The sequence below is a fragment of the Xiphophorus couchianus genome, chromosome 22, assembly GCF_001444195.1.
Source record: "Xiphophorus couchianus chromosome 22, X_couchianus-1.0, whole genome shotgun sequence".
Lineage (NCBI taxonomy): Eukaryota > Metazoa > Chordata > Actinopteri > Cyprinodontiformes > Poeciliidae > Xiphophorus > Xiphophorus couchianus.
The window spans coordinates 11,018,974-11,039,118 of NC_040249.1; the positions used below are offsets into that span (position 1 = coordinate 11,018,974).

General features: G+C 36.2%; 1 protein-coding gene across 2 annotated transcripts; it reads right to left on the minus strand.

Moving 5' to 3' along the window:
• Positions 1-8,618: 8,618 nt before the first annotated feature.
• chst3a (carbohydrate (chondroitin 6) sulfotransferase 3a) lies at positions 8,619-16,387 on the minus strand. Of its 2 annotated transcripts, XM_028007999.1 has the most exons (4): positions 16,185-16,386; positions 14,002-14,159; positions 11,708-12,259; positions 8,619-11,017 (listed from the first exon to the last, which is right to left on the minus strand). In XM_028007999.1, the coding sequence occupies exons 2-4, from the start codon at positions 14,079-14,081 to the stop codon at positions 10,321-10,323; spliced, it is 1,329 nt and encodes a 442-aa protein (XP_027863800.1). In that variant the 5' UTR covers positions 14,082-14,159; positions 16,185-16,386; the 3' UTR covers positions 8,619-10,320. The 2 variants fall into 2 exon arrangements, with proteins under 2 accessions (XP_027863800.1, XP_027863801.1); XM_028008000.1 differs by lacking the exon at positions 14,002-14,159 and having other exon boundaries at positions 16,185-16,387.
• Between the last annotated feature and the right edge of the window lie 3,758 nt (positions 16,388-20,145).

Sequence of the window (20,145 nt, forward strand, 5' to 3'; positions counted from 1 at the left end):
AGCAACAGACATTTTATTTTCTTCTTATAAAATTAATTATAATAAACTACAAATAATCTCATGGTAAAATGATAAAGAAGTCCCATATTTTTAGGCCCGAGCAGCAAAGCGCTGCGAAGGCCTATTGTATCTGTACTGTTTCTTATTATTTTTATTACATTCCCAAAATTTATATTGAAAAAAAATATATCTAAATGGATTAAATTAAGCAGTTGAGTTCTGTGTAGCTCAGTAAACTTTACAGATTATTGTGTCGGCATTAGGACGGCTTTATCTGACAAAGCTGACATTCCCAGAGTGAGCTTTAATCCACAAGTCTGACATCTCCAATAGACTTCTCTGATGGGGCTTTCACATCAAGGACACATTTAACTGAACACTGTTATATGTTGTTGTCAACAAAAATAACCTGACTGTGCACATGACTTTTAACATATTTAAGAGTGGATGGAAGACGGATTAAAGCTAACCATATGATACATTATTTGCAAAATGTCTGTCTCTACAGAAGACGCTGCAGCCAAAGGTTGTGTTGTTTGAGTTATATTGGTTATATATCCTGGCTAATACTTCAAAATATTTTAGAAAAAATCATTATGTGTATTTGTTTGTAACGCATGTGTAGTTCTTAAAACAAAGCATTATACATCAGTAATCATTGAGATCGTTGTAAAAGGCAACTCAAAACCTAAATGTCTTTTTGAAATTATTGCAAATTAAGACTTTTGTTGTTGCTTGTTTTGTATGGTTAGAATTGCTTAGGTTAATTTTTTGCTGCCATTGCATAGAGTGACTTTTTTTGTTAAGACACAAACAAACAAAAAAGTAACAAAATGAGTTATATTTAAAATTAGCTGAGAACAGTTTAACATTTGTAAATCTTTGAAGTCATACAAAAACACATTAGAATCATTAAAATGCCCTTCTGTAAACATGTACCATTCCAACACCTTTAATACATTTCCCCTATTGGATGAAATCTGGGAGCAAAGTCTTTGAGTAATACCTCACTACGCCATAAATAGAGATTGAAAACACTTGGAGACAACATGGAGTCAAATTCTGTGATGCTAAACACAGTTTTATGAAACTTGAAATTTTTTTTTTTTTGTTGTTGCTTTTGTTAAAGATATAAGAAGTTTGACTTTTGTTTGAGATTAAATAAATTCTCATTTTAAATTGAAACATATGGTTATCGTGTTTTGTAACACACTTAGGTTTTGCTGTGCGTATATTCTGGACAACTGCAATGGCAAGTGTAATTATGATGCTAATATGTGAAACACATTTAAAATACAGAGTACAGAAACAATTCCTCACTCAGGATATCCATTAACATATTAGTATTGAACACATTCTATACATTTTTGTCTGTTTTGCAAAAGAAACTGCTTGGCAGTGAGCGTTTGTAGTGTTTCTAGCCAGTTGTCTCTGTCACAATGACGGAGTGTCTGTCTGATGGGAGCTGTGATTTCCCTGACCCCATTGTATTCAAACAACATGGGCTCCTCACACAGGAAGAGCAGCTGAAACAATGGTGCAGGTGAGTCTGGAACAATTTCCCCTGAAGGGTTCTCCACCTATCATTTAAAAAAAAAAGATGTGTGTGTGTGTTGAGGCTGGTGCTTTTAAATGAAATTAAAGTGATATACAAAACTGAGTGATGTCATTTCTGACTTCTAGCCTGTATGAAAGCAACTCTTTTGGGCCTTGCAAATCAAGAGACTGTACATTTCCTCCCCCATAATTCCTTGCAAAAGAGCTCAAGTTCAATCAGATTGAATGGGAAGGTAATATACATTTTCAAGCGTGCCTGAAATTATTAGTTTGGCTCTAAAGTTGGTAGTTACTGGGTCATTTTAGTGCATGAATATGCTTTTGATCTATACGATGCCATGGTCGCTCTGGGTGTGTGTTAAGGGTTGTTGTCCTGGCGGAAAATAAGTCTTTCTTCCAGTCTTTGGCAGCAGGTTTTCTCCAGGACTGACCTGCATTTAATTCAACCGTATTTGTGTTAACTCTGAAAAGATTCCCTCTTCCTTCTGAAGAAAAGCATCCCCACATCATGATGACGCAACCATTGTGTTCACACTGGGGATGGCTTTTAGGTGATCTGCAGTGTTGGTTTTTTACCAAACATTGCATTCTAAATTTAGGTCAAAATGTTCAGCTTTGGTCTCATCTGACCAAAGCAAGTTTTTTTTCTCTTTTGCTGTTTCCCCAACATGCTTGAAGTCTTTCAGCTTTCTTTCAACATCCGTTTTCTTTCACCACCCTGCCGTCAAGGCCAGACTTGTGGAGAGCATGACTAATAGTTTTCCTGTCAACAGATTCTCCCACCTGAGCGCTGGCTTTTTAATTTAAAATCATATAAAATGTTTTCTAATAATCCGTTCAGCTTTCTTTCATAAAATTCCAGGAAAATACACTAACGTTTGAGATTGTAAGGTTGCAAAACATAAAGTTCAAGTGTTTTGAGTACTTTTGCAAGACACCATGTGTTTTAAATTAGCACTCTTTACCACTCTCTTTCCTCTCCCAATTTTTGCCCACTTGATAATGGAAAACATCAACATTTGAAAACAGGATGTAAATGGTCATAACATAATCTTGAGTTTTTAGACCACATAACTTGAGCTTTGTTATACGTGAGCTTTGTGCTGCATGCAAACATGTAGTGTCATATTTACACATAAAAAGGCACATGGAAGAAACAACTAATCTTATTGATATTTAAGCGTCTGCTGCCCTCTACAGGACTCACTTGAAATAACTGTAGCGTAGCAACAGCTTTGTATTTTGTCTTTCAAATATCAGAAACGTGTTTTGAAGATCATTATAAACCTTTATGAACACCCATGAAACTTCATGGTTTCAGATTGAAATCATGTTAAATCATATGCAGCCTGGCTGTACCTGCCGACCGACACAGCACCAACAAGGACTCATTGAGCAACATCTGAGCCAAATGAGTGTGCTCAGTGTTCCACACCATCCACAGGATTTATTTACCTTCTGACAGGCAACCACTAAGAGGAAATTTAGTGCGCAATGAAAGAGGTACCAAACGTGTGTGTTTGTCTTTAAATGGGGACTGGAAAGCTGAACTAGAACATCGTGGTGGTGTGACTGGAAAGTGACTGTCATCATCCCAAAGAGCACAAGACAGGAAAAAAAAAAAAAAAAAAAAAAAACTTGTTGAAATAGCGACACACTGAAAAATTTCACTTTTTTTGTTGTTAGGAACATTTTTTAATTGACCTCAGTTCGGGTCATGCACAAGGGTTTTAGAGAAGACGTTTATGAAAGGCGGAACATGAATTGAAGCCATAGAAGCTGAACAAGGGAGGGTGGGTTTCCTGTTTTCTCAGCTCTCTTTCCTCTCCCTTCAGGAGCACAAGCCGCATCATTGAATCCGTGTGTGCTCAAAAGCACATTGTGCATCTAAATGTCAAAGTGCTTTGAGCACTATGACATTTGTCACTCAGTGCAAAGAAAGCCAAATGTTGGAAATATTGCATGAAAATCATCTGAAAATTTGTGTTTTTTTGTAAATACTGAGATGACTGAGGACATATTTACTTATATATGAACATATTTACTCCTTAAAGATCCCTACTGCTTTTCTTTTCAGATCATAAAACCAATCTTAACATTAGACAATAGGCAATGCAGTTTTAAAATCATATATTGAACCAAAAATGCTGAACAAACTTACCTGGTCTTGTGTGGAAATATCTGTGATTAACTGTGACTGATTCAATTTCACATACTGATTATTGCCACAAAAGTAAAAACAAGACTTCACTTAAATATAACCCGACTGACAACCAGACACATACTTAAATATCACAAAAGCAACACCTCATGCAATTTTTTGCATGAGGCATAACTAGAATTTTTTGCATCCCAATGCAAAGAAATTGTAGTTATTTGGTGACATCTGTCCGTCAGATCCTTGGAATCTTCTGCTATTCCCAAAATGCCCAAAAATATGCCAGAAAATTTTAAGGAATACATTTTATATGACATTACTGAAGAATTAATGTGATGGTTTTGAAATGTTTAAACAAGTAAAATGAAATGAAAAAAGACTCTCTCAAACCGGTCTTAGTGTTCTCTTAAATTGAAGGACTTAGCAAATGACTTAGGTTGCCTGGGTAAAAATTACCCTGCTTTCTTTTTTATAATAACATTTTAAGATCTTTTGAAAAAATGAAGATCTTAGTGTTGTGTAATGTGAAATATGGGGACAGGTTTTATGATAAAATCAGTCTGACACATTTAGGACACATCCAATACAAATCTGCTGCTGTCCACTACTTTTGATTTTATCCTATTTGCCCACAGGCAGTAGCAGAGAAAAAAAATAAATATTGAGTGATACTGAAATTAGGCTGATACATCTGTCTATCCCTACTGAAACAACCCTTCTTTACCTTCAACTGGTAGCAAGTTCAACGGTATATATTTTTTTGTTGTTGTTGTTTTTGGATCTCTTTGTTTTTGCATTAAGTTTTAGTTATTCTCTGCACAACTATGACAAAAAAATATTTCTGTTATCCCCTAATTTTTATCTCAAACTTTTTGTTTTTTGTGCTAATGTCAGAAGTGGATCCCAACAGTTTCTGTTTGGCTGGGCAGCTACAGCTACAGTTTCTAGCCCTTATTAAACAGCAACACTTGTAAAGAAAAGAGCTATGCTTGTAATTATTTGTTGTTTTCTCAATTTAGCATTTTTTACTGACCCAAAAACAACTTAAACATACATTTCTTTGAATGCATTACATTGGCTATCACATGTAATATAGCCATAATGTTTGAGCCATAAATGTATGAGTATCTTCTTTGCTTTTGACAATCTTTCTCCATAAACAACTTTCTTAAATTAGATTTTTAGTCACAAAAAAGGAAAATCTATATAATGCCTTACTTGAATTAGAAAAAAAGTTTTATAGCTAGAGTTATGACATTTTTCTTCCTTAACAAGATTTAAAATACATAATTAAAGGCTGAAATTTGCTTTTGGGCTGGTAGCCGTTTTTGTGACATGCATAAATGGGATCTTGCCATACCCTCATGATTTTGCATGTTTTAATCACAACTTCACATTAGATGTTTCCTCTCACCTCATACATTTCAACTCACTTTTTAAGTAGCATCAAACCATGACAGCTCCCACTTGTAATAAACAAACTTATCACTATAACAACTTACTACGACAAGCAGTTTCAGTAAATATCTTCGAAGAACTTAAGATATTTTTAAGCTGGAAAACCGTTGTGATGGCCGCCACATGGCTCAGAGGTAGAGCAAGCGCACCATATACAGAGGCCATAGTCATCAATGCAGATGTCCGTGGTTCGATTCCCGAAAAGGAAACTACTGTCGAAAAATAATAATTAAAAAAAAACCCACTACTTGTGCTGATACAGAAACATCTTAAGTAGAGTGATCTCCTTGACCAGCAGCTGTTGTAACTCCAAAGTGCTTCGCAGCAGCTGGGACGTTAACGATGAGGAATGTGGAGCTGAATGGGTTCCCTGTCTCAGCGTAATTCACACACTGCCAAATGGGGATGGCAGGCAACAGGGTACATTTAAACAATTCTACATTCATCCTCATTTGATCAATGCATTCCTCATCCACTGTGCATTTAAAGACTTTCATATGACACAGAGTCAGAAGAAGTTCTGTTCTTTAAGGACGTTCAAAGTGTAATGAAATACTACATTGTGATATAATATGTGTGTGAGGGTTTTTCTTTTCTTGTCTTTAAGACTTAGTACAACGTCAAAACAAGATTTGATGTGACTGCAAATAGATTTGCAAATAGTTATAAAAATATAGCATGGCTAAGCCACTTCCAAGTATAGGCAGTAAATATAAATAGGATCATCACATTTTGTCGTACTGCAACAACAAACTTCTGATAATTTTTTTCACAGAAACACAGAACATTTAAAATAGAGAAGAAAAAATAGTCTTTTCAAGATATTTACAGCAGCACACAGGCCAGAGATAAAGTTATGGGGAATTATATAGTAAAGTTAGGCTATAAGAAAGCATCCCTTAATGGGGGCTGAATCTGATTTCACAACACATTTTTATTATCACTCAAAATCCTAATAAAATAATTTCAAATTTCTGACTGTTACATGGCAAAATGTGAAAAGGTTCAAGGGGTATGAACAGTCTTATGAAGAAGCTTCATATATAAAAAATATTTTAACGTTTTCTGTTGTTGAAACTGTAGCTTATCATGTGTGACAGAATATTTTTTTATTGGTACAAACCGCTCATATCCAAAGGAATTTAATCATCATTTCAGCAGAATAACATTTACGTTTGTGTGATACAGCTCTAATAAATTAGGTATAATCTATTACTATGCATCTAGGTTCATCTGTAAACAATAAATATGGCAGCAAAAAGGTATAGGCAGTAGTAGGTTTGCACAATGCAATAAAAACCAACCCTACAAAATGATACTCCATCCTTGTCACTTCTAGTTATCACACAAATAAATATACAACAAAAAAAATCTAACTTAAAGCAAACGTTCAGCAAAAGATATGGCAAGGTATAGAAAATGAGAATTAAACTGGAGAGAAATTTTGTAGAAAATGAAAGGCTAGTTAAATATGATGATAACAGAGGACAACAGGTTTTGCATGAGAGGCTGATTAGTAATAGGTTGGACATAAAATGAATCCTTTGTGCATAACCTGAGGCAAAATGTGAAAGGCTGGAATTTGGTTGAATGAAACAAATAATATTTGTATGTTCTTAAGTTTTAAATAAAAAACAATGTCATTTTAACAGTTACCATAAGAAACCTGAAATACTTACTTTTCTATTTCAGAAATTAAGATATAAACTGAGACTTGTTACAGAAAAAATATATATTACGGATTATATTAATTCCAAAAGAAACTCCAAACACTGACAGTTTTAAAGTCAGGTATTTGTGTATCCTTGGCAACCTGGTATGTTAAATATTAATTTTAGAATTTTTAAGGTGAAAATAATCTGCTCTATATGAATCTCTGCAGCAAACTCCTTTCCTTAAGCAGCATGGCAGCATTCTGGGGTCTGAGCCAAGCTGAACACAAAGATGTCATTGAATCATAGTCACAGTAGTTACCTTTATACAACACCACCTGTGTTTTACAGAGATATGGTCTGAGGCATGCACACATATAGCATTCTGCAAAAAACTCCACATATATTTCTGAAGATTGAATAAATGTTGGTTCTAAATTTTCGTGAAAAATATGATGACCTTAATTTTGCCAGCAAATACAAGCCAAACTTGATAGACAAAATTTCTCAAAGAGCTCATAATGTAGTTTAACAGCTTAATCTCTTGTTTAGGCAGCCTGGTGACAGAAATAACATGTTATTAGAAAAGAAGCTTCACTTAAAGCCTCTCATATCCTAGGAGGTAGGACAACTTTGGCTGGTGGGAGGAAAATAACACTGAACTACTAAAAAGCCATCTGAGGTAAGTGATGTTTCAAATATAGTGTTTCCTAGAATATATATATATATATATATATATATATATATATATATGTACTGTGTATATACAGTACAGACCAAAGGTTTGGACACACCTTCTAATTCAGTGGGTTTTCTTTATTTTCATGACTATTTATAAGGCAAGATATCCCACTTATTAACCTGACAGGACACACCTATGAAGTGAAAACCATTTCAGGTGACTACCTCTTGAAGCTCATCAAGAAAATGCAGAGTGTGTGCAAAGCAGTAATCACACCAAAAGGTTGCTACTTTGAAGAAACTAGAATATAAGGGGTATTTTCAGTTGTTTTACACTTTTTTGTTTAGTGCATATTTCCACATGTGTTATTCATAGTTTTGAGGCCTTCAGTGTGAATCTACAATGTCAATAGTCATGAAAATAAAGGAAAGTGTGTCCAAACCTTTGGTCTGACGTGCGGTGAGGTTCATGGCTGGCGAGGCACTGACTTAATCAAAATCATAAGACCCCCTGCATATTGTTTACATACGTAAATTTTGCGCATGCGGACAATATTGAAGGCCTATGACTATACTTTCACATGCCATCTATAGCCGCGCTGCCAATATACAATAATTCCGTTAACTCAATGAAACTTGGAAATATAGATATTTTTCATTTAGTGCTATGCTGCACAGCAAAGGGGAAACCCGTTGAAGTACAAGTCAAACCACACTTTTCTCTCTCTGTGTATCAGCCAAGCTACACGTAGACTCGTTGCTTGTAGATCCCCTTATTTACTGTACCACTAGTTCGCTGTCTCTTACTCTGCAGACCCTGAGTCACAATGTCTGGGATTATGAGCGCCCCCTGCCATGATTCAAGAAAACTGCCTGCCTCACCTCGAATCCGTTCTCTGCCGTTTCTGATCGCTCCTCAGCACACGATTTAGAAGAAAAAATAATCTAAATTCGTTAAGCTAAATGAAAAATAAATACTTTATAGTACAAAACACAGGATGAAAAAAGCAATATAATTTATCTTAAAATTATATTATTCTTCCTTGATGACAGGTGAGGCTCTGCCTCACCTGCCTACCCTGACCTCATGTCCCTATATACTGATATATATATATAGATCAAGTTCACATGTATTTTCATAAATTACCGCAAAACCCTTAAAAGTAATATTTTTAAAGCTCTGAGTATTATCATATACATACACCTGGGAGAATACTGTATGAATGCTCTTCATAGACACAAGGAACTACTATTTAACTTTACCTGAGTAAGATTTTAAACTGCTAAAACACACCCCATCTGATCAAATGAGACCTTAGCTGTCTAGTCCAGTTTTAATTATAATATTAGTAAATATTTGTGAATATATGATGAATGTCCCAATCTGACTCTAAATATCAATAATCAGTATAGGAGCCCTAGACTGAACTCTGATAGACATATTGATATAATTTGATGTCAGTTATACCCCCAGCAAAATGTGCAGATGTGTTTGAATGGGTTCATTTTTAAACGTAATTTTGTTTGTTTCTTATTGCCTGCAAAATTGTTGTACATTAATCTGTCCAGCAAATTAATTTGTTAAATGTTTTACAATTATATTAACAATTAAGGAGAAGCTGTGTTGGCTGCAGTGACCCTCTGTCTGTATCATTATGGGCCATGTTTATGAAGGTAATCTGTTTGTATTTTTAATTTCAAACAGAACATAGTTCACTGGAACTGCACAAAAATATGCTATGGGCTAAATTATCCTCAAGATATATGATAAAAACAGAAGAATCATGTTAAGATAAGCTTATTACTACTGAAAGGATCTCAACATAAAAACATTGTCATCAGAAGCAAGATTTCAATTTCTTGAATTATATTAAATTTTTAAAAGCACAAGATAAAAGCTATTAGATGAAACTATTTCAAAACATTGAAGCAATTTTCCCATTTAACCCTTGTTCAGGTTGCTGTAGGATCCAGAACATTTATGGCACATGAGTTAAATTAGACACAATAATTTCAATGAATTCAATGGATTGTTTCACTTTGAAAAGGGAGTTGTCAGTCATTTACACTGATTTTATCAAAAGTAATGACACTTCAGACTGGGACCCTGTATTGGCAATTGATACTCTTAACTGACTTTTTATTATTGGTATTTGTGACATGCTAGCAATGTAAGGATATCCCAGCCACTGTTGTCAGTATTTTACTGTAAATTAGGGTTTTTTTGTGTTGTTTTTTTTTTTTTGCAGTGTACTGCAGAGGCTGTTCCAATGTTATCCCACTTTTGTTTATCTCTGAAAATGCTATCATCTTAAACTAAAACCATACATCTCATACAGTGACCACTGAAAAATGCTGACTTGTCTGATAGTTGACTAAAAAAATTACATGGCACAAAGTGCCAGTTTGACAAACTGGCATCTCAGTGAATAAAGTGTGCATATAAAGTATTCCCTTTAAAATGAGGCTATCTATTGGTAAGGTTAGACACATGGTTAACATGTTGTTTGTTGTTTTGGTTTATATGTATGTATTTGTTATACTTTTTTTATTGGAGCTGTGCAATATTTCTTCAATACTGCTACATATTCAAGCTACATGTAGCTTGAATATTCTCCTTGTGAATACATGGATTCTCCCTGGTTTCCTCTCAGAGGACAAAGACATGCATGCTAAGTTGTTAGGTCTCAAAAATTGCCTTTCATGTATGTGTTTCTGTGACTGATATTGTTTGTCTCTGTTTTCCTGTGATGAACTGTCAAGGATGCACCCCACCTCATTCTATGGCCCAGTCTTTGCAGAAACTCCACTTGATTATGAAAACTGTTTATCCTCAAGCAAACTGATAGACTTATTACTCAGTGTCTTTTCATCATCCACAAATCTGTACCCAAACAGCTTCATGGTAGGACCGCACACCTTCTGCACAACCTGAACCAGTGTAAAGGGAATGCTAGTCCTCCATTTGTCCGCCTGCTCCGAAGAGTTCTTCTGTGTGGAATATATTCCACTGGCTTCCTCTGTAGTCTGTGTGTTCCTGAGGATCCACTCCCTTGCTCGGGAGCTGAAAGGTATCCCTGTAAACGTGTACATCTCCTCGGCCTTCTGCATCGGGTACCGAGCAATATCCTCATAACGCACCAACATGTAGCGTCCCTTTAGCCATTGGGGCTTGCTAAGTCCCAATTCTGCAGATATCCTAACTTGATCACAGTTTCCTTTTAGCCTCTTCACCTCCTCATCGTTTTCAGGCACCTGTCCGTCCTGCGCCCAGGCTTTCCATGTCTGGTATTTTGAGGGAAAGGCCACCATGCGTGAAACTAAGATGGCTCGTGGATCTCGAACCAGCTGGATAATGGTGACGTTCAGATGGGGGTCCTCCACCAAGGGCTGCAGTGTGTCCAACTGTCGCACACGGACAGCCTTGATGGCATGGTGTTGTTTGGAGAGGCAGGACTCAGACACAAGAGTCAAGTTCAGTGGTCCACACTGGCGAATCTTGCAGTGATACCTAAAACAATACATACTTTCATCAGACAAATGTGTTTAAGAGAGCTGGTTCTGATTTTTCACAGGTAATTTAAGCAATAAAAAATAAGTTTACTAAATTTACCAAAAGTGTTTGTTAGTTTAAGAATATCTTGAAAGAATAAGTTCAAGGAAAGTATTGCTTTTGTTAAGCACTGTAAGGACAAGCACTGTATATATAATTACTAGATCCATCCATCCATTTTCTGTACACCATTGTCCCTAGTGGAGTTGGGAGGGATGCTGGTGCCTATCTCCAGTGAACGTTTTGGGTAAGAGGCGGGATACACCCTGGACAGGTTGCCAGTCTGTTTCAGGGCAACACAGAGACAGACAGAACAAACAACCATGCACACACACACTCACACCTAGGGAGAATTTAGAGAGACCAGTGTACCTAACGGTGACATTTTTGGACTGTGGGAGGAAGCCAGAGTACCGGCAGAGAACCCACACATGCACAGGGAGAAATTGCAAACTCCACGCCGAAAAACCCCGGGTTGGGAATTGAACCCAGGACCTTATTGCTGCAAGGCAACAGTGCAGCTATATAATTACTAGAACCTTTGTAAAATTCAATTTAAAAAGAGTCATTAACAATACAAGATATTTCAGATGCCTTGTTCTCCCATTTTGCAGCTTCAAAGTTGGTTTAGTAGTATTTGGACAGTACCTCTCAAAAACATCTTTGAGTACAGGAGTACAAACAGGCTCTTCGCAGAGAGCTAAACTTGACTCTCTGCGGAAAAGATTAGGGGTGACGTGGTTCTGCGGTGATGGAGAGATGAACTTTTCAAGGGGAGAGAAATTACAGAGGAACAGCGCCTGGAGGATGTCCCCGTAGATTCCTGGCAAAGCTGTCGAATTGTTCACCTCTGCTTCTGTGGCCAACAGGCGCTCAACATGCCACAGAGGCTCAAACAAATAAAACATTGTCTCTCCCTGTTGATTGAAAAACTCCCCCACGAACGATGATCCTGTCCGTGTGCTAGCCATGAGCAACACATGCTTGCGGCCTCTGCTGTTTCTTTTTACATTTATATCGCCAGTTTCATCCACTTCTTTCATTCCTAGGAGATTTGTTTGGCTGTTTTTTGTAGCGGGTTGTTGGCCGAGCAGCACTTTTAGAACATCCACATAATCTTTGGATGCTGTATTGTTGTCATTCTGAGGAGTCTTTGGAGTTTGCTGTGGTATCTGCCTGTGGATCAGCTTATCCGAGACCCTGGTAAAAAATAGATAATTGAGCATGAAACATTAAAATGTATGAAACATTATTTATCTCAATACAACCACAAACATCCATGTAATTTAAGTTTAGATAGAAATTTAGTCAGATAAACTAACAACCAATGCAAAGCAGTAAGAAGTAAAGCATGACCAAAGATATTTAGCTTCTGATAAATACTCTCCTTGCCACGCTTATCAGTTTAGCCCCATGATGATAGTCATCTCAACAATACATGCCTTACTCTTATAAGACTCATCAGATAACAGCTACTTTGGAGTTGCACCCATCAATTAACCAAAAATGAAAATTAAGCAATTTTCCCGTCATCAACTTCCATTGGTGATTTTTGTTCGATTACTGAAAATGTTATCATTAAATGCATCAAAACTAAGAACCCCCATCTTTTATTGCATCAGCCAACAACATGTTTCTTGATGCATTTTTAGAATTTAGTAAAACTCAGTTAAAGTTAGAGGCATGTTCTTGAACCAATAAGAACAGTGTTCTTGGAATCAGCTGCCAAAAGTCAAATTGAAAGCTAAGATATCAAAACAGTTAAGATTTGTAAGAGCTAGTAAAAGCCTCATTTCTGCATCTCTAACCTTTCTATATGTAATTAAACACAAAGTTCAACAATGGGGTGTTGACAACATAATTGGCAGGTCAGCAGCAAACCTGAAAAATCCAGACTTTTCAAGACTGTAGCAACCCTGATAAATGGCTTTTTCAACATGTGATGCTGCACTGTGTAGTAAGAATTACAAAACAGTAAAAATATCTTTTTACATCCAGACCAGATGTGAATGGCTTAAAATATATTCAGCAGTCACTTGACCCTGATAGTGTGGTATGCTGGTATGCAGACATTGCTGCACAACCCAGCAGGAATTGTAAAAGGGGGTAGATTCAGTTCTAAGAGCTAAGTACAAACTTTTATATAAAAAAGTTTCAATTTTTCTAGCATGGAATATTAGAGCTGATAAATAGCAATCAGCACTGTTATCAAACCAGGTAAGCCTTACAAAAAATAACCAATAATGGTTTCATTTTTTTAAAAATGTAGCTGACACAATGTAATAAAGGAGGATCTCATTCATAGAATCACAGGGATAAACATTGCAGTGTTTTAGTTTACAGTAATTTTATAATAATGGTGAAGATAATCAATTTTAATCTTTACTGAGATCTGCCTATTTGACACTTATGTACTTTGTGTGGAAATATTCTGGTTGTAATGTAATAGGATTCTGACAAAATTAATATCTTTCAGATATCCAAGAGATGTGTACAAACATGTGGTTTACCGTCACAGTTCTGACGACTGAGAAATAAGACACACCTGTTTCCTGCTTTGGTCACAGTTTCGGTTTTGTTGGTTTGAGGAGGATATTAAATTCTCACGCTCATGGCACTTCTAACTGATAGCATCATGTGCAGATTTCACAGAGGTCCTGATGCATTTAGATTTATGTAGAAAACTTAAGCTTTCACTGCCTAGAGACAATGTAAAACAGTCCAATAATGTGGAAACAAGTGTAGATATAGTTGATGGTTACAAAAAGTAAAAAGGAAAAGATATGAAGGGGGAGAAATGGGCCTTTTATTAATGAAGGTAAATACCCAAAATGACTTTTTGGAGTAGTCAAAATAGAATTTTATTTTTTATCTTAGTAGTCTCAACAATTTTCCTTGAAAATATGAAATTGCAATAGGTTCTTGATTTTTATTTTTTTTACCTTGATAGAATATTGCTTTCTTTTTCGATGATGACCAGGGCCACAACACAGATGAAGATGACTGCATACTTAGTCCTCATTCTTGAGTCCTGGTTTTGGAACTGGAGCTCGAGAGTCTAGTCCTTGTTTTGGTTGTATGTAGAGACTAGTGATTCATTCTGCAACATATTGAAGATATGCTCATTAACTGGACGAAGATCACAAGTGTCTTATATTCCCTTGATCTGTTTTGATTAGTAATTAACAGATCAAATGCAAAAAAAAAAAAAAGTTTTTATTCAGTAAATGCACTAAGAAATCCAAGTATTTATGGTTTATGGTTTATATTTATATTAACTGACAAACATTTGGGACATACTATTATCCCTATAAGGGGATATGCTCATATTTATTCTGCTGTCTATTAGACACTAACTCTAGGGAAAGACCTGAAGCAGATTTTCAGGAAGATGTTTATTTTCCACACTTTTGCTTGAAATTATAATCGTGTTATGATTAACATTTTTGTGACTCTTTCTTTAACATTTCACTATATCTCCAGAACATTCCATTAACTGATTTCTTTTTCATCTATTAACTTTATGACCTCTCTGTTCTTTGTCCACAATGGATACAATTCGCTGAATAATTATGTCTGCGAACCTTTGTACTGTATAGTTTGGTCAGTCATTGAAAAAACATGTAACTTTGCTTATAACTTTTGATCTATTGGTTTTATAATCTTAATAAACTGCCTTGTACTGCAATGTGCCATATGTCAATCATATGATTGTTTTTTATTGGTGTACATTTGATTTACTGTGTAATTGAAAACATGTTTCTTGCAAAGTTCATAGAAATCAAATTTGTTGTGAATTGGTGCACTACGCATAAGCTAAATTTAATAACTGCAAAACGGCATGTTTTGCTCCAAATCCGTTGCATTGTTCCAATGAAAACCTATACAGATCTGTTATGTTTCCTTTCTGTGAAAAAATGGTCTAAAATGTCTAGGTAGTTATCTCCAATGTCCAACATTGTTTAAGTAAAGACTAAACCCAAGCTGTAATAAAGGCATGTCTTAAAAATCTTGCAGGTAGTTGATTTTATTCAAATCTTGAAGAACCAATTATTTTGAATAATATTCCCACAGTTGAGAAATGTTGTCTTTTGCCAGGAAAATTATGCCCTGAATCTAAAAGTAGTCCAACCTTTGTAGTAACTTATTACTACTTATTGCAGTATAAAAACATATTGACAGTTTGATGCATTGAAAATTAAATATACTCTTAGTCCTGCCAAGACAATTAATAAGACATCCACAATTTTCCAGTAGTTTCTTAGTAACTGATAGGTCTTTAACTCTATGTCACCCAATTATCATAAATGAGTTAACCACAGCCGCCAGAGTGCTGGTGAAATGTTTGAGCAGACACTTCTACATGAGTCACTGGAGTGCATCTGAGTATCTCTTCTAGCAGAAACACATATCACTGTTTCTTATTTCTCTACAAATTACATTAATGGCTGCCTTCAGAGCACTGGAGCAGCATCTACCAAAAGCTGTCAATTATCATTTCTGAAAGCTTTCAGTTCAAAGAGTTTTTGAAGACTTTTGAGTGACTGTTTCAAATTGTATACACGAAATAAAGAATGTGATTTTATTTAAAACCACTTGATTCATTTGGGATGTTATAGAACTGCTATATTGACCAACAGCCACCATGTGAATGTGGCGTCTGTGTTGTTCAATATCATGCAGTCGTCGGGGGGGAGGGGGCGTCCGCTATGTAAATACGGGTTGATGACTGGCTAGTTTTTATACTGTTCTGTATGAGAAAAAAAATGTAAATTTAATCTAGTTTAATCTATGTGAAATACTGGTTTGTTCTAAGAATTATATATCCTTCTGCTTTCCCTTAACCTTAGATCTGTATTCAGTACATTAAGATGAGTATAAATTTCACTCATGACTACTATAGAAGAAGTAGAAGTTATGAAGGTTTTATGAATATTTAACCTCTGGAACGCTTGATATGCGAACTAATATGTATTACAAGCTCTCTATCCGAGGCTGTCGCGCTTCTTGTTTTATTTTCGACCAGCTCTCTCACTCATTTCCTGTCAGAAAAAAAACACACACACACACGCACACATGGGACCTTTTTTTCTCTTTCTTTTTTTAGGTAGCGGATTTAACAAACCTTCAACAGTGCTGTCCGCGGCAGTCGAGTGAAAGATCCCTGGTCCTGCGCAAATTCCCGTCTCCTCGACGCATCCTGCAGCTTTGTCTTCTCTGTGGCGGACACACTGACTCATTGTATTGCATGTGTGCTGGGCTGCATGTGTGCTGGGACGCGGGCTGCTCTCCTCTGCCGGATGCAGAGTGTAGGCACCTACAAGAAGCTACCACCAGGCCAAATTAAGAGAGAGGAAGGTGGAGCGATGAAGCCAAACACCTCTGATTTTCACCTGACGTATTAGGCAAAACGCCTCCGAGAGCTTATTTACAGATTTATGTCTAGAAATCTAATAAATAAACATTTTAATTTCTAGACGTATGAAATTAGAATTTTACTTACACTGCATAAAAACACGTAACTTCTATTTCACTGTCTTATCGAGCTAAATTTTGGGTATGTTTCGAATTGCCTTTAGAGCAAGGCTGTTTATTCATTTGCTCCCACTATAGCTTGATGATATTTTTGAGCCACTTTCTGACAGAAGGTGTTACTGAGGATTGTTTGTAGGTCTTGCTCTGATATGCCTGTTCCACTCACATTTCAGGGTTTTGTAATAGCAACTCTTAGATGTGTAAACTCTTGTTCCTGAGCCTTTTCTTGCTGCTGGCTTTTATTTGCTACTAGCCTTAACTGGTATGTATAATTAAGTTTCTCTTTTGTGTTTAGGTTTCTGTTTCAGTTGGGCAGAGTTAGGTTGTTTGAGGTCGAAACCACATAAATAATTTTTCGTAAAGCACATTTCAGCAACAAAGCAGTTCACAGTGCTATCGTATAGTAGTACTGTAGTTAGTTTCTTTCTTTAAAAGGGGTCCATTCCTCTTTAGGTGTTTTGTTTATCAGGAGGACTTGCAGTAAGCTAATGGGGTGATTTAATCAACTAGTTTAACTGGCATGAACCATAGTATTTGGAATGGCTTTAAAGTGTATCAAACTGATCTCTTTGTTACATGAATGAATGTGAATATGACTGTTGACAGTAGATATGATAATTTGTTTTTCTATAAAGTGGAATGTTATGACACCATTGATTGTCACAAGACAAGACAAGACAAGCAAACATCCTGAAAGTGATTCAGAGTCTTCACTTACTTAATGTAGCACAAATGTCTCCAGTCTGTTGAAAGAGGCAATATTACTGTGAATACAGATTACTAACTACCAAGCTTGTTATTAGAAATACCTTTAAATCAGTAGCAAGAAATTACCTCCCCAGTGCATAAACAGCCTTGGACCACTTGGAGGCAGCAGAGTAAAGCGAAATTATTCGGAAACAACTCGAGCCTTATTTGAACCCTAGAAGGCCATGGAGTAACAGTGTATGCCTATGTAAGGGAGTGTAGAGCAACTATGCTTCTTAGCGATGAGTCAGTATTCTGAGTCATCTCAAATAGAAATGATTATGTTATTCTTAACTGACCTGTTTGTAGGTGGGAAAGGTAGGTTTTGCCTTTTTTTCCTTTCCTTGAATAGAAAACATTATTTTACCAATTTATACACTATATATAAACTGATGTATGCAATTGCTTTTGAATCTATCTGTATGATTGGACTAATCTTTTTGTAAAGTGCCCTAAGGTGATATTTGTTGGTCCTCCAGCAAGTCGTGGGTCTTTCTCATGGCCCCTTTCCAGTGGGACATGCCCAGAAAACTGTCAAAGGGAGACCTTGGATGCATCCTGATTAGGTGCCCAATTAACTCAACTAACTCCTTCTCATACAGAGTAGGAGCAGCAGCCCACACGATTCTTGCATTTGGCATTCAATGATCCTTCTTAAAAGCCACTAAGATACCCACAGCACCCACAGCACCCCCCACAAAATACATCAAGGGACACAGGTGTAAGTCCTCTCCAGATCCAAAAACCACATGTAAACTGGAGAAGCATTTTCATTTCACTGCATCCAACATCTTCAGGAGATCCACCAGGATAAAGATGTGGCCCATTATTGCATAGCTATGGTGTTTCTGAATTCCAGGCTCAATAATCAGTCTGAGACTCCACACCCTAGAGCAGGTACATAGTGGGTACATTGGTGCACGGTGCATTGAATAATTAAATTTACTGTTTAATTAAGATTTAAATTTTAGAAAATCTGTTTTGTCTTTTTAATTCAGCAATTTACTCCTTGTGGTTTTGTTGCTCAGGGTGATGTCAGCCTACCCATGGCCTACCATCTTGTCTTGTCCCACTGATCTTCTGACAATGCAATGACTCACTGGAACCTTCTTGTTTGCCCATAAATGTAGAAAAGGGATTGTCGTGACCATTGTGGATAAACACTATGCCAATTACACTATGCCTGTTTTTATGTCTTTTTTGTAATTGCATGATGAGGTTGAGGCATAAACTGAAGAACTGAAGGCTTGTGTAATCAAGGTTAGTCAGGAGAAACATTCCAAAAAACTAATGAGATAAGCTCATGGAAGCATACCTAAAACAAGTCACACAGTTTAAAACGAATTTGCACCAAATCCATAAGAAATGCAAGTTAAACTTATAAATTTGAAAGAAAAAAAGTGCTATGATTTCCCTCTTTGCTCTGGTTTTTGTCTTATAAAAATTATTTTTGGTAGTAGAAAACTAGCTCTTTACACACCTTCAAAAGTGATATGCCGACACACTATCACCACAATCCCACTTTAGGTTTGCACTGCTATTTTTACAACATAATACGGCTTCAGAAATACACATATCTTAAATCATCACTTGACCGTTGTGAGAATAAAAGTATTTGAACTTTTACTACACTGAATTGCCTCCGTTTTGTCACTAGGGGGCAGCAGCGTAACTCAATCACAGATAGAATTTGAATATCTGCAAGCACCAGCAATGTACCTTAGTCATTATTACAGTTCACTCACCAATATTTTTACTTCACTCCTATAAACTAACATATTATACTACTTTTTCAAATGGGAAAATTTAAGTGTGACGCTATGTTGAAGAAGACGTAAAGAACAAATTACGCTCGGCTTGGATAGATGGGTAGTGATGGTAAACCTTTTGGGAGCTAGTGCTGAGAACTCTGGCAATCTGGTGCATGTTTTTGCAATTTGTGCACAAGGACGTTTCTGTATGGAACTACCGGGAAAAAAAGTTTTGTCACAGCATGAATCGACCCAATTATTTAAAGTGATAATTTACTGTAGCTGTCCGACTTATTCCCCCTGGGCTAATTTTGTCAACCTGTTGTTAATTTTCTGAAAAAATTATTTTGCAGAATATTTGCTCCAAAATATGGAAGGTCATAGATATGACTATTGGAAAATGTGAGAAGACATTTGTGTTCTTTTCAGTCAGTAATGGGTTTGGAAGCCATTTATGGCATTTATGCTCAGTCACTTTCTACGTGCTGAATCAAGAAACCTAATCTTAATTGAGGCCTACTCTGCTGCAGATGTTGTCGTAGGTTCCTGTCGTGTGACCTCTACAAAAAGTAATGGAGTAACGTTTGTGGGCTTCCTACTTATTCCATTGTTTTCTTCATTTGTAGATAATGGTTCATACTGTGGTTAACTGCAATCCCAAAGCTTTCAAAATGACTACATGTCAATAATTTTGTTTTATGTTTGAATTGTGGCATTAATGTGTTCCTTTTTGAAATCTTTTACCCCACTTTATATTTTTGGGTAGATTTTATTCAAGTGATTTCATGAGACTACAGGTCTGCCCATTGGGGGTTGTGAAATTGAACTGATTGATTACAGTCAAATTCATGGTTGAATTGTTACTTTTTCACAAAGAGCCAGATTGAGCTGCATAGCGGTTTCTATTAATAACTGAAGTTATCATTCAAAAGCTGTAGCTCATGTTGATCTTGTTGGTAGTTTTTGTCCCATAAAACATTTACTTTATGATCTGAATTATGTGAGCATGAGAAAAAAATCTTTTTTACTGATAAACTGAAATAGTGCATCTTT